Consider the following 15,569-nt stretch of genomic DNA (forward strand, 5'->3'; position numbering starts at 1 on the left):
AATCAGGCCATAGGGTAGGCATTGACCAAACCTCTCTCCCACCCTCATCCAGAGGCTAACCCAGAGCAGGGTGTGAGCTCACACATGTGGAGCACTAGCAAGTCACCTTAGCAGCCCTGCCACAGTCTCCCACAAACACGACTTATCATTTTAAAGTGTTTCTCCCTTTTCTCTTTGAAGTGGCCTGTGTCACGGTTCACCCAGGGATTGTGGACACTGTTGTGGCTCTTTGGTTAACCCAGGGAATGCCAATACCACTTCTTAAGCTCTCACGGCTCTGCCTCCACCTTACTATTCTTCGGTGGCCAAGCCTAGAAATGAGGCAGCAAAGCCACCCTGAGGGTCCCATTGCTCTTGAGCTCTCTCACTGTGGAGTATACGAGAGCAACAGCTAGTGGTGCCACAGAGCAGTGTCATGGTCTCAGTCCCAGGGCTGGGAGCAGGTGGACAGGACATGGTTCTTGGCAGTGTTCACAGGAGCCCCCAGACGCTGTGCAGACAGATGTGCTCACTGCACATGTGGCTCTGGAGCCAGTCACTTCTTTAGCCCAGGAGGCCTCTGATTTTGGGGCTGATGGTCCCAGTTTCCACCCATGAAGCTGTGGAGTGTTTCGTTTTGTGCAGAGTCACTGGAGGAGGCGAGATACTGTTAGCAATGGATTAAATTTGGCGATGTTACGGGGCATGTGGCTATAACCGATATATATATATATTTTAAAGCATGTATTTGTTTGATGTTTTGCAAGCATCTGCTTAAGATTTCTGTGCTTATCTAAAGGGAGGAAAGAGGCCATTCTTCCCCAAGCCAAGCTCCGTGCAAGAAACTGTCATAACAGCACTGGGCCCCTTTGTTTCATCCTGTGCCAGGGGGACTCCAGAGTTTCTCTGCTACTGCTTGGAAAGCCAACAGCAGTGGCTGGCAATTAAAGGCATCTGCTGGGCTCATGAAAGCGAAGTCATGAAGGATGGATGACACCTGAGACGTCTAAGCCGCTTTACCACTGTGACTGATTACAGTTTGCCTACAATGCAGGAGGTACCAAATGTTGCAGAAGGTATTTAGCAACAAACACAACCCTTTCCCCAGCAGAGAGTTTGCCCCAAGAAAGGAAGGCAGGTGAGAGATTCCAGGAAGTCTGTGAGAGCCTTCCCTATTTCGCTTATTCTCAAGTGATGAGCAGCAAGATAAGAAACCAAGCAAGCAAGCAAGAGAAGCATAGAGGGAATTTTTAGAAGGGGCTTTGCCTATCGTAGCCACTAGATCATACATGCTCACTACAGAGGTATCTTCCAGCTTCTCTGAAGCATCTAGCACTGGCCATTGTCAGAGGCAAGAGATGGCAGTGGATGGACCAATGTGGTATGGGTCACGCTGGCGTACTGAGTGCAAGTAGTGGCACGGTGACAAACTGGTGCAGTGTTGCACTGCTGTACTGGTAATTAAATGAAGGGTAGCGTTGGCCATGTGCCTGGCACTGCACAAAGCTGTGCCTGGGAGCAGGATATTATAGGAGGGAGCCAGAGGGAACTGTAGCAGGCCGAACCGGCTCAGGGAGGGCTGGCAGCCAGAAAGCAGGCGGACTGCCAGTAAACAGACAAACTTGTAGCCAGCTGCCAACAGTAAGATGCACAGAGGGCTGACACCTGGGTGGCTCAGGGGTTGAGAGCTGCAAACAGCTCAGCTAAGCAGCAGGAAGAAAAGGCAGGCTGGTCGTTAGGGGCCCAAGCTGTAGGGTGCCCGAAGGGCATGAGGGTTTTTTAAGCACTGCCAAGGGCTGGATTCAAGGAAAACACGGGCAGAGGCCAAGAGGAGCAAAGCCTAAGTGGGAGAGACAGGAGAGGCAGCCTGAAGCCAAGAAAGCTCAGGCCAGAGCCTGACAGGGGCAGAAAGCAAGACCAGGGGTCCCCAGTCTGAGAGATACGGACACCAGGGCCAGGGACCCCTACTCAGCCAAGGACGAAAATCATGGGGCCAAAAGGAGTGCAAATAAGACAGAGCCTAATTGCATGGCCCAAAGAGGCAGGCAATGCCCTGGAAGGGAAAAAGCCCTAGATTCAGGGCCCGGCTCTCAAAGCTGTCCATCCATTTTAATCAAAGACCTTTTAAAGCCAACAGCATCACGGACACTGGCATATATCCAGAGTCCTGCCACTGAAAGTCATGGTGCTATTCTAGATTGCACTTGAACAACGAGGGCCAGGATCTGCCCCAACAAAGTTGCATTAGTGCAAATGGAAGGGGATGCTGGCCTGTAGTGCACAGGGTGAACTGATCACTCTCCTGTGCAAGCGGCATGAGTGCTGAGAGGCATCACAAGAAATCATAGTGTGATTTTTGGGAGGGATTTGACAGTGCAAAGAGCCAGCAGGTGTCCTGTAACAAAGACTGGCTAGTGACAGAGGGCTGACGAGCACCGAGTACATACACGGATGGGCTTTTTTTTCCTGAGACCTTAAGTTGTGCTCCTACCAATCCACCAGATTTTCTGTTCCTCTCTTCAGACGCAGATACGCTCTCGTTCTTATTAGGGATTCTGGGTCACGTCTTCCAAAACACCTTGCCTATATGAAGAGCTCCTGTAATGAGGGCAGGGAGTTCAGTTCTAATAACATTTTGCAGTGTAATGGCATGAGAGGTTTGCTTTGCAGTATACTAGTCAGCCTACCTATTTCTGTTCTCTGTATAGGACTTCATGTAGTGTGCAGTCCTCGGTGAACAAAGATGGCATTGCTGGAACTGAGTCTACGTGAAACTCTGCTTTCCCCTGTCTGTAGTGGTAGCTCTTTTCTTTAATATATGCTTCTTGATTCAGATGGCCTGTGATTCCATATATTATGCTATAAGAAGTGGTTTATAGTCTTCTATCCACATGAATCTCTAAATGGGTTTTACTTAGAAGCGACTGAAATGAAAAGTGTTCTGGTGTCATTGATACAAAATTAATACTGTGCCTACAACTGAGCAAATCTTGGCTGTTATAACAAATTATTAATGATTTAAAGAATGAGACGACAGATTGCTATTTACTTAATATGAGAAAATAAAGCAATTTTATTCAAATTACTGGGTCCTAATCAAGATTGGAAAACAGCATTATAAATGGGCCAGCTTTAGCAAGATATATTTCTTCATTCAACACATGTCAAAGAAACAACAGAAATTTCTACTCTTTTATCCATTGGCCTAGAAGGGAACAATGAATAGATTTATATTTAATTCAGAAGTTCAAGTAGCTCAACTGTTTCTTCAACAATAAAATATCCCTGATATGCAAAATGAACATAATTTGTATTCACAATATATAGAATGTACAGTAACACAATTGTAACATTAAAGGTAAGGTGAAATGACTTTTCTTACAATGATTAGTAGTATTACTTATCGTGTTTATCACAAGAGAGCCCCGAGGTTTGGATCAGGATCCTATTATGGTAAAAGCTGTACACATACATACAAGCTGCCAGTCAAATCAACTATCATGTGTTCATAGATTATGTGCATTGCCTGAAAATCACAAGTACACCAAGGTGCTCAACCTGTCTTCCTTATCCAGAAATCCCACACAGACCCTCGAGGTAAATAGATAAGGTCCATTGTCCCCAGCTGTAACTGCGCTTTAATGCAACATAGACGCTTTTTATGAGCCTGCCCAGACCTGAACTTAAACCTCTTTCCAGCATTCCCCTGCAAAAATGAACCACTTGAGCTAGAAAAAAAAGTCTGTGGATTACCACATCCTAAATGCTCTCTAGACAATACAGAGCCAAATCTGCAGCTGGGGTAAATCCAATGGACGTTAGTGGAGTTGTAAGATTTGCACCAACGGAGGGTCTGCTTCAACAGCAACGGAGTCTTTGGGAAGGGATTCAGGGTCTCTGAAAAGCCAAGCAAATTACAGCAGTGCATTTGCCACTATGAAAGAAGGATTTTTTCCCCACTTCTTCTTGCCAACAATGCCCAGTCATTACCACCACTAAACAATGCAATGGGCTCTCACGTCCTTTGAAACCAAAGACTGAGTCTCCAAATGCCATTGGAAATAACAAGCTTGGGAGGGTAGCAACTCAGCACACTTTGGGGAACATTTGAGAGCTGTTGAGCAGGGGATTAAGTGGGCTTTGTGCATTCAGGCACGACAGGGTGTGCATTGTTGTATCAGAAACACCAGCCTTGGGTGTGTGTGGTGTGAGGCAAGGGGCCAAAGGCTGAGTGCTTAAATCTACCCGCATGAGAAATGTGATTTAGGCAGAACAAAGCCTGCTCCTGTTGTGCCTCATTGTGATTATAAAATGGATCTGTGCTGTTGTTATAAATAGAAAATGACTGGTGACAAAGGCGCTGGTTTGAATCACTTCAGCGTCCGTGCTCTTATGCTGCGGTTACTGATGTCAGACCAATTTAGTGGCTGTACAGCCCGCAAATGAGTCTGACTCACTACTAGCCAGTCCACATTGCATGATTTCTTAATCCCATTTTATAATGTGCTGCAGGGGCAGCAGCTTACTCTAGCCTCCAATGAGAAGTACTGTAAAGAGGCAAGAATTTCTTAGGATGATATCTTTCATTAGACCAGCTATGTAGTTGGGATAAAGGTAGATGAGCTTTTGAATGCAAGACATTACCTGGTTACCTGACCAAGAATGTGTTGCATTCAAAACCATAGCTGTTCCAATAAAAGATAACACCCTAAGAAATGATTGCCTCTCATATCATTTCTGGACTATCATGGCTACAACATCATTCTTACACTCCTGAGTTCTGTAAACTCATCCAAGAGCAAGGTAGCCTACCTTCAAGAAGCCATGATGCCGCTGCTTGCATCTGTAATAGGCCCAACTCAAATTGCTGAAAAGTATCTTGGTTACTAAAGCTCCCATTTATATCCATGGCAAAAAGATCAGGACTACAACTAAGACCTGGTGTGATTATCAGCCCATAGGCTGTGGGTTATCTCAGCTGATTGTTCACTGTCATTTATGGATTTAGAAATGACATAGAAGAAGAACTGTATAATTACATTACCTTCTATCCAAAGGTCTCAAGGCACTTAAACTTCCAACCATTACTGTTAAATTGGGTAAACATTATACCTAGCCTGCAGATTTGTAAAATAAGCTCAGGGGATTGATTCTGATGCCCTTACTGAGCAAAACTTTTTCCCATGAATAGTCTCATTAAGGGTTAAAGGTTCATGGACAAATATACTGCCAGCCTGAGTCCACTTGCCTTTGGAGGAGAAGCGACTTGCCCAAGATCACAGAGCAACTCATCTCAGGAGAGATCCCCAATGGCCCTGTCCCAATAACTGGACTAAACTCCCTCCCAAAACATATGCTCGTACAATCATAGAAAAATAGGGCTGGAAGGAGGTCATCTAGTCCAACCTCTGCTCAAGGCAGGAGCATCTTTGGGCAAACGTCTAATCCAGCCAAATGTCCAATCTGTTGTTAAAAATTTCCAAGAATGGAGAGTCCACAACCTCTTTAGGGAACATGTTCCAATGCTTAACTGCCCTCATAGTGAGCAAGTTTTTCCAACCTAATTTCCAACCTAAATCCAACCTAAATTTCTCTTGATTTAATTTAAGTGAATGTCATCCTCAATCTCCTGCTCAAATTAAAAACTCCCTACTAAATGATCTATTCAGAATCACAGGCCTCTCCTTTTGATTTTGATACACTACAGGTAACATAAATAAAAAGTCTCCAAAATTTGTGGATTAACTCATATTTTCTAAAAGCCTGGGAGTATATTTTAACAAGCTCTGTTAATAAAGAAAATAGAGAAATGTACTCTCTTTGTTATTTATTTATTCCTTATTTCCAAACAACAGTAGTTAATTTAGTGCAATAAAAAGAGATTAATTTGGTGCCAGCAGTCATCCCACAAAATGTTTATAGATCTAGAGGGAGGGTTTAGGAACAACTGACACAATCCTGGCACAGTGCAGTGGATAGATGGCTTTGACCCACTTCCAACTCAAATGATTCTTTGGGAAATAAAGGATGTTCACTGGGGCTATGGGTCTACAACATGAACTACTTTTAGGGCTCCCTGTAGTACTTAGCAATACCCAAGTTTTACTATTTTAATTTAATTTCATTTCTGCCAACAAATTCAATCCTGTGGTGAGGTGAGAACTGACAGTGTTAGGTTGAGAACCATTAAAGCACATTTGGAGTTTCATTCATTTAAAAAATAATCACCTGGGGGGGTGGTTTCCAGCCATTTCAGGGTAAGAGTGAAGCTGACACAATGAAGGCATAGTTATGCTATGGGACACCACCAAGGAACATGGGGAGGAAGACACCTGTAGGCCAGTGATTCTCAAATTTTATGACTGCGCCTCTTTCTCCCCTTATATACCAGCAGATGCAACACAAGTGGAGTGTCATAATTTCTTACTGACAGTGGCCAACAGTCAGTTGCAACCTGGAAATAGCACAGAGGCAAGGAAACCACCGTGACTCTGAGAAGAGTCTGTGCCATTTGTCATCTGGGACTACTTCAGGAAAGACCAGCCAGCAAGTGGTTCAGTTCTGTGCTGACAGTTCTAATCTAGACCATATAATATAGTATCCTTGGCTAAAATGCTTCTAGGATCCCAAGTTAAGTGTTATATATCCTTACATGGATTTCATAAAGAGGCTTTAATACTAAAATTTCCCCCAAATTACTAGCTTCTCCAATTACTCAATAAGTCTAAGCTTCAGTCCTTCCCTGCCTCCTCTGGCATTGTAAGATGTTAGTATTAACGAAGAGATGAAAGACACAGCAAAAGACAAAAATCTTGGAAAAATATTTCTTAAATCAAAACCAAAAGGAACAATTATTATGCTGAGTGGAATAATAAATACATTCAAATTTACCCGTGCCTAAAATATAGATATATTAAATGGAGGGGAGGATTTTTTTTATGTTGCTTTAAAAGTTAAGTATATACTAAAATGTGAAATTTTCCATCAACTCCTGGAGTTTATATGATTGTGAAATTTCTCTTTGGCTAGTTTTTCAACCATTTCATTGCTATGCACCAAAATATCTACCTTAGCAGGAAAGTGGCAACATAGACATCCATTTTGCTTCTCACTTTCACTGCACTGTTTAGAAAAGAGTTGTTGAGATCTCTGGTCTTTGAACAAATGCATAGTATTAGATTAATATCTGGCATCAGGAGGTGGTGCTTTAAAGTGTAGTTCCTCATCTTTTCCATATTATGGCTCCCCTGGAACTTCTGTCTGGGGTCTAGCCATGATCTCTCTCCTATCTAACAATGTGGAAAGGCAGGATGGCCCTGACCACCACCTGTAGTTAAAAGCCCTGGTCTTTTGTATCTCTAATGCTTATGTACCTGTTTCTGTTGGGTTTTGTTGTAGGTATAGAGACTAAAGAAGGAGAAGAAAAAAAAAACAGGAATTGGAGTGGAATAGGAAGAGAAAGAGAGAGAGAAAAGCATAAGGGATTAATACATGTCTTACTGAAACAGATACCATGCAAAAATCATGGTCTGCTTCACTTTTAGGAACACATTGTGCTGCTTTCCTCTGCTTAGTCCCTTTACCCGACTCCCTTGTAATATGTACCTGATATTTTTCCCTGCCAGTTACCTTTAAACTGACTGAAACACAGAACAACACTGACATCCCAGAAGTGCATAGATAGCAATACATACCATGAGATTGGCATTCTCAGAGAAAACAATAACCTCTGAAAATTCCCTTTTCTTGGAAAGGACAAGTGTTTGTCATGATTCCAAGAATAAGCATCCTAGAATCACATACTCTCTCGTTTTCTCACCTTTTCAGCTAAGGCGACTTTTTGGCAACTCACATATCCTAACAGAAAGAAAGATCGTTACTAATGTATGAGTTTGCCCAAAAGGCCAACATTAATATTAATGAAAGAGGATTCAATATTGGTTCCAATATGAATGGAGTGTTGGACTGAGTGAACCGGTAACTTTGAAAAAAATATCTAAGAAATGTTTGGAAGAAATGGACATCTTTACAGACATTTGGTCTGCATTTCTGAAATGTAGATGATTAAATCCATATTGTTGGCGTCTTCCCCTTCTGCACTATGTCTTTCTTTACATCTTGAAAGAAATTTATGAACAAAGTTATTGTAAATCTGTACTGTCTGTCTTGTCACTTAAATTCTTTTCAGAAATGCTGCTTTGCCAATGTAGATAAACAACCTTCTGCATGATTAACATTTACTACTTGCAATTCTAAATACAATGGAAGGGCACAAAAATACCCAGCATAGAAGAGTCCTGGAGCTCTTTGAAATCTCACTGGTGATGGGAAAAAGAAGCTTATCTAAATATCTTGGGTCCAGAGAGCTGGACTGGAAATTACAGAAAAATAATTTTCTGTGCAAGATACCAAACACTGCCTACTTTTGGCCATGGCTAAAGGCAAGAATTACAAAGGCGAGCAAATGTGACATCTGCAAATCTGACTTTGGATTTCAAACCCATACAAATTTCAAGAAGTTTCTGAATCCATCCAGAAACTTAGGTCAGTCTAGGATAGTAAGGGAGAAGGTACAAAATTCAAGATCCAGACTTGGATTCTATACTAAATTTGAGGTAGAGTTGTGAAACTTTTGCTAAAAGCAATTTTTTATTTCATTTTCATCAACTTTTTTAATTTTTCAGGGTGCTGTTGAAAAAAAAAATCTCAAAAATACTCAGTTTTCACTGACAAAAAAAATAGAGGTTTGGGGATTTTCAGTTTTTATACTGAAATCCCCCAAATTTTCAATGAAAAAGCAGATTATTTAATCAAACTGTCCATTGCATTGAAAATCCACATTTTGTTGGGAGTAAAATAATTCTGGCAAAAGGATTTAGGATTTCTACAGTTCTGACAAGAGAATTTTGTTCAGCACTAAAAATGTGTAGTTTCCTTTAGACTGCGTTGTAGGGAACATGTAAAGAATCTGTATTAGAATATCACAGAACCTTTCAAGGTTGTATTCAAGTTTGGTTCAAGAAACTGAGGACAGCAAATATTAGCATCAGTCCTGAACTGCTTCATCTACCTTCCCCGAGACCCACTGTCTCTACACATTTGATAAAGGAGCCAAGTGAAATATGCCCAGAGCAGCAGGCTGCATCTGCCTCCTACTTTTTTTTATTCACAGTTCACACATAGTTCTGATTAGACAAAGCTTCTAATTGAAATATAAACCTGGGAAATGATGATGGAGAAAAGCACAGTCTCAGTTGATCAGAGCTCTGCCTGCCAAGGCATGCTGGAAAAAAATCCTAACCGGCCATTAGTCAGACATCAGGAAAGCACTGATCATTACAAAATAATTTGCAAGCCCTGGTTATAACACATTCTTACAGTAAGAATCAGCCCAGCCCATAAGCTGAATGAAAAAAAGAGACAGAAAGAAAAGCCCAAATCAAACAAAATAAACAAACAATTAAATATCTATTTAAAATACAAATAATTCCAATCTGATGAAGAAAAGGGTTTAACAAGCCATATGTGCTTGTTCAGTCTCTTCTAATCTCATTGGATTTTCCTGGCTGTTACTCATGCTCTCTGAGCCAGTTGATTTCTCAGCAATATTTTGAAGTGTGAGAGTCTCTGCCCTCCAGTCTCGCCTTTGTTTAAAAAGCCCATATCGAGGGAAGACCAGGGAGTTCATGGACTTTCAACTAAGCTTTTGGAAAGTTCAGAAAAAAACGGTTGCCATGGGCAAAATGACAGTCAACTACAAAATGTCCTTGCAATCAGTGGCCAATATTCTGCTCCCTGTTGGGCTGGTGTGAAAGCAGAATAACTCTACCAGCGTCCATGGAATTGCTCCAGATCTACACCAGTGTACTAGAGCAGAATCTGACCTTGTTAGTAATCTCCAGTCCAGTTCTTTCTAACTGTAAACCAGGGCTAGGGTTTCTTACTGTAAGCCTTTCCTTCATGTAAAGGTTTGCCAGTCCCACGCAGGAGTAGGGGTCTGACCAGGGCTGGAGCCAATGAGTACTTGAGGTCAACTTATTTTATCTTTAAACATAAATTGCAACTCCTTCCAAATTGATAGATCTGGATTGAAAGTCTTGTCTTCAATATGTGCACACACTTAGCCTTTTCTGTCCTGAACAAAAGAATAGGTACCCTTAATTTCTTAAAGAGATACACCAGTAAAGTTCAGCTCAAAGCAGATTGTGGCATGCAGCAGCTGCCCACAGCACAAAATAGCCAGTTGCCAAAGGCAGTCCAAGTGAGCAATCAGGAGGGTCATTAAACGGTAGCTATATGAAACACGGGAATGAATAAAACCAAGCCACCATGCTTTTATGTGAGCTAGTATACTTGCCAACTTTCCAGTTAGGAATGGGAGTCTTCCTTTTTATATGAGAGGCAAAAGTTTCTTACGGCAGTATCTTTTATAAGACTAACGATGTAGTTGGGATAGTCAGACAAGCTTTCAAATGCAAGACATTCTTCCTCAGGTCTTTTTTTTATGGACTCCTTCCCAACCCATCCTACTGAATAGTTTCAGGCCACTCTGCTCGCTATAATGGGAGAGGAAGGCTGGAGAGTGACCTAGCTGGAGCTTAAAAAGAAAGAAGGTATTTCTCTCTACTTGAGGCAACCAGTTTCTACTCTGCAGCCATGTCTCCATAACAACAAAGCTGGCAAATATACAGCGAAGATGCAACTGCCCAAAAGAATTCAGCCAACTGTGAGGATTTCTGTGAGGATACAACTGAGTAATCTTATGGCCCCTATCAGTGTAGTGCCTGAGTCCCTCCACTGACTTGCGCATTGAGTGGGCTTTTTTGGCATCAGTGCTGTTCTTCCAAGGACTGTCCACTCAATGTCTCATTCTATTTTCCTTTAAGATTTCAAATTGAAGCATGCAAGTCAGATGCAAAGTAGCAAGTTGGACATATTCACTGATCCTTCCTCCACTACAGTCAAGTTATCAATAAATATCTTATAGACCGCCTAGCACTGTTAAATAAGAAGCTGTATTGAAGGAGGTTTGTAAATATAACTTCTCAGGGGGGTTTTCCCTTCATGCTGTCACACACACATTTCTCTTACCTCAAGGTCCCACCAGCAGTGATTTTTTTTAATAGATCACAACAGAAAAAGGTGCCCTTGGCACAAGCCAGGGAAGGACCAGTTCTGTACACTCCAAATCCAGCTATTTGAAATTTCAGCTAAAAATGCTAGTTTTAAAGGCCCTAGTCAGACAAGTTAGGTGGCTGATATTTCCCTCCCCACCACCGCCAAAAAAATAAAAGGACTATTTTCAAATACTGATTGCAAATGATAATACTCGCTCCAGATCTTAGGTTCAGATTTCAGAGGGTCCCCCCTAGCCTTGCACTGTGGTTGCCTTATGTTTTCTCAAGGGAGAGGCAGATTTATCCCTGACCAATTCACTTTAACAGCTGAAATCACGGGGATGCCAACCACATAGTGTAATGACAAATATATCCTAAGGCAACAAGGAAAGGAGTCTGTGAAATGGAGATCTGCAGGGACACTGAGCCTGTGCTGGTGTGTGCAGGTGTCAGTTAGGATTTGCTGAGCCGCTTGGCCACATCTGCATAGGCTTGTTCGATTTCTTTGTCCGCAGCACAGGTGTTGGTGAATTCATCCCTGGCATAGGCGTTCTTCAGGTACCGCCACAGTCCCATCATCTCTGTTGGGAATTCATAGTTGCGATATTTCTTTGTGACAATCTAGAACAAAGACAAAAAAGAAAACCTGTTAGTGGTGTGTTGTGTCGTATTGGGTAAGTGCTGTTATGCTTACTTCTTTTAGTTATGTAACAGAGAGGGAAGCACAGGCATGGAGGTTCAGAGGCCTGTAAGAGAAGCCTTCAGGAGGTCACCCAACCCATACAAAGACATGAGCTCAGCTAAGCACAGGCTGATACAACTGTGTGGTAACCATTGGGTCGGACTCGATGATCTATTGAGGTTCCTTCCGACCCTAACATCTATGAATCTATAGCCAAATTCTGACTTTTTAGCAGCAATCAATGTACTCAGAAACCCATTGGGCTGTACCATGTACTTTTCTGTTATTTTCCTTCATTCCTACGTACATTGCTTCTAAAAGCTGTGCTGCCAGAGTGGTATCCTCAGATGAGAACAGGCTGATTATATGACATTTTAAGAAGTGCACAGGGCTAACAGGATGATGTGAAGAAAGATTAAAAGAATGTAATATGTATTGTCTCATCAAGCAGTGATGGTCCTGGACATAACAGGACATGGGAAGGATATATGCAAAGGGGAGGGAATAGTACTCTTCAGGACAGTACAGGGCACTATGATTTAGATACCAAGATACTAAGTGTGTTAGTAATCTCAGGGTCAGAGAACTAGGAATATTGGAATTAAATAGAAAATTATGTACAGCAATATTTTCTTATCCTTGAGATATATTAGACTAAAATTCTCCCTCGAGAGAAGTGGTCAACACCCCACCACTAAGACACTTATATCTTGATTCATGAAGACAAGTAAGCACGTCCCTAACTTTAAACATGAAGTCAGTGGGACTAACTGGACTTGACCTTCCAGGTTGTCTAGGCAATGAATAAAAGAATATACCACAGAATGGCTTAGTTAATGACGTTAATGAGGTTAGTTAATGTATTGGATGCCTCTCCTCTCTAATTGTTAATAAAGTATAAACGTATTCCTGGGCACAAAAGGAGTTACACCCAATTGTACTATTCAGCTTCCCTCTCTTTTCTAAAGCACTCGGATAGGTTGCCATCCACCTGAGAATATTTAGAATATCTATTTGTGTCTATAAAACCCATCTAAGAGAATTGGCTGTGGCTGTTCATGTCTATCACAAATTTGTACCTCTCTTTGTAATGAGGAAAAATGAATTAGCTATGGGCCACACAAAGAAAATTTAAGCTAGGCTTTAACACTGAAAAATCTGGCCTTACTTCCATCAGTTAAGAGGAGCCAGAGAGAAAGCTAAACCAGTCAGACGATTATCACATTTCTTGGGCAGTAATTTATGTACCACATTTTGTATTTGCTTTTTTACAGTCAGATCCCATGGCTTAGCTTATGTTTTGGCTTATAGAGCCAAACTAGATGTATGAGTTGGCTCTACTTTCAAGTTTTCTGGCTTGCCAAGGACTACCAGGTACTTGTTTTATTCTGAGGAAACATGTAATGTGATAAATAAATGGAGAATTTAGAAGACAGAATGATGTACATCCTTTATGCTAATCCGGTGACCATTCTGCATCTTAAATCCTATATTAGAGTGCTCACTTTGATTTGTTAACTTTTCTGTGCAGAATACCAGCTGGAACATATACCCCAGAAATGGAGAACTGCTGTTCCTAGGTGATATATGGGTGTGAATACAATGAAGTTTTGACATCTCTTTTGAGAACAACAGGAACTAACTAATGGTTGTGATGCCCTATGTAAGGGCTTGGGGCAATATGATAATAGTAAAAACAAAGTCAGGAAACCTAGGCTGGCTATACACATTCATGGAGGTGGGTGGGAGGAGCATTTTAATAAGAGTGGTTCCCGGCCAGCCACTCTAATTAAAACACCTCACCGTTATGTGTACTAAGCCCCATGTTTAAAAATGTACATGGGACTCTTTATTTAAACCTCATTCAACAGATTTAGTTTAAGCGCCCCTGCCGCCATTTTAAAATGCACAGGGGCTTAATACCTGTGATGCAGCAGTGACGCTACAGCATTACAATTAGAATGCAGATGTGTTCTAATTAGAACAACAATGAACATGTGTATAGGCAGCCCTAGGTAGAACCTGGCTCTGCCACTAACTCACTGTGTGAACATAAACATATCATAGCTCATACAGAAGTAGGGCTGTAAGGGACCTCCAGAAGCCATCTAATCCAACCCCCTTCCTGAGGCAGGCTCATCTCTATCCAAACCATCCCATATCACTTTAATCCCTCTAAGATTTCCCATGTACAAAATGAGACAAATGATTCTTATCCACAACCGTAAACTGCCTTAAGATCTTTGTAGGCAGAGCCCTTCAAAGGGATTTAGAGTCCTAACTCAAGGGGAGTTATGTGCCTAAGTACCTTGGAGATTTGAGACTCAAGAGCTATATCCACAAAAGGACTTATGTATAGTAACACAAAACATTAGGGTACCTAATGGAATCCACAATCCTGTACAATATGTAAGGGAAATTTAGGTGAATACATATGGGATCCATAAAATCAAAATGTTGACCAAAGTGTTGCCTAAACTAGCCAATGAGAAATGCTGAGGACAGGGATGTGACTTTATCCCCAGTCCACTCTAGGATCAGACATTCGTCTCCTATAGGGATTCACACCAGTGAACACTGTCCCAGAGTTGGGCATGTACCCTGGCTCTTTCCCACAAAACATGGTCATTTAAAAAGAGGTGATAGTGCCCTCCCTTACCTGTAGTCCAGTGGTTACCAGACTCACCAAGCATAAAGAAGGCTCACGTATAATTTCCTCTTTTGCCTTAAAAGACTTGAACCTAACCACTAAGCCATTGGCAAAATAGGGACACCACCATCACCTTTCTCCAGCCAGGCTTTGTACAGGGCTTGAGCCTACAGGTGCTTTTAGAATACCTATTGGACCAGGCCCAGCAGGTAAAATGCCATGAGAGGAAGAACACCTACTCTGTAGATCCTGACCGGGTTCAGTGTCTACCTCCTCAGGACTATCAAGACAGAGGACATGTCTACAAAGTGCAGGGTTTTATGTTGAGATGTCCAAGCTGGCTCAAGTACAGGGAAGAGTTTAGCTATGGCACCATGGAACGTTACGTAGGCCACTCTGCCCTGCTTCTCAGGAGAACAAATTAGCCTGGGTGCTGAATGCTGGCTCAAGTATCCCTAGATTTGAAATCAATGTGAGGTTAGATGCCTAATAGGCCTTAGGTATCTAAACACCTTTATAGATCTGAGCCGGAGATCTAATTTTAAGTTTTTATTTTCATGCCTACAATGTGCTGCCTTATCTCAAGTCTGCACACAATAGGCAGAATAAATTTTTTAAAACCCCATTTACAACATGATCTGTTGGAAAGCTAGAATCTGGCTAACAAGGTTTTGGAGCTGTCATGGTAGCTGGCTTTCAAATGTGCTTCCTAATGGAATAACCAAAAAGCCACAAAGCTTATACAACCACTACTTTATAAAACCAATATGTTGGAGTTGTGAGTTTAGCATGAGAAGACAGAAGCAGCTGCAAATAGCGGTACTATTTAGTGCAAAGACACCAACCCCAATAAACTGAAAGGAAATAAATGAAGTGAAGTGGAAATGAACAACAAGTGCACACGATTAAAGGAAAAGCAAGCTAACCTGGACAGCATCAGCGTGAAACTCTTTGGTGGTTCCTAATAACTTGGCTAGCAGTCTGCCTAAAGCAGCATCTCCTCTGTCCTGCAAACCCTAACACCTTGGAAGGAAGAAAAACTTAAAGCTTATCATACTTGATGGCAGCTTTGCTATTGAGTTTAGAGGAAGAAAAGTCAGATCCTTAAACTACACATACACCCAGATTCACAAAGTTTGAA

At 41.8% G+C, this 15,569-nt stretch overlaps 1 protein-coding gene across 5 annotated transcripts in view; it reads right to left on the bottom strand.

The window, feature by feature from the left end:
• Positions 1-3,023: 3,023 nt before the first annotated feature.
• Positions 3,024-15,569, bottom strand: part of CLIC5 (chloride intracellular channel 5) — a 125,331-nt gene continuing 112,785 nt past the window's right edge. For all 5 annotated transcript variants that reach the window (XM_059728899.1, XM_019491591.2, XM_019491590.2 and 2 more), the window contains one exon: positions 3,024-11,717. In XM_059728899.1, the coding sequence (XP_059584882.1) occupies positions 11,550-11,717 (168 nt within the window). In that variant the 3' untranslated portion in view covers positions 3,024-11,549. The remainder of the gene's footprint in view (positions 11,718-15,569) is intronic.

This window comes from Alligator mississippiensis, chromosome 1, assembly GCF_030867095.1.
Source record: "Alligator mississippiensis isolate rAllMis1 chromosome 1, rAllMis1, whole genome shotgun sequence".
NCBI classification, from domain to species: Eukaryota; Metazoa; Chordata; order Crocodylia; family Alligatoridae; genus Alligator; species Alligator mississippiensis.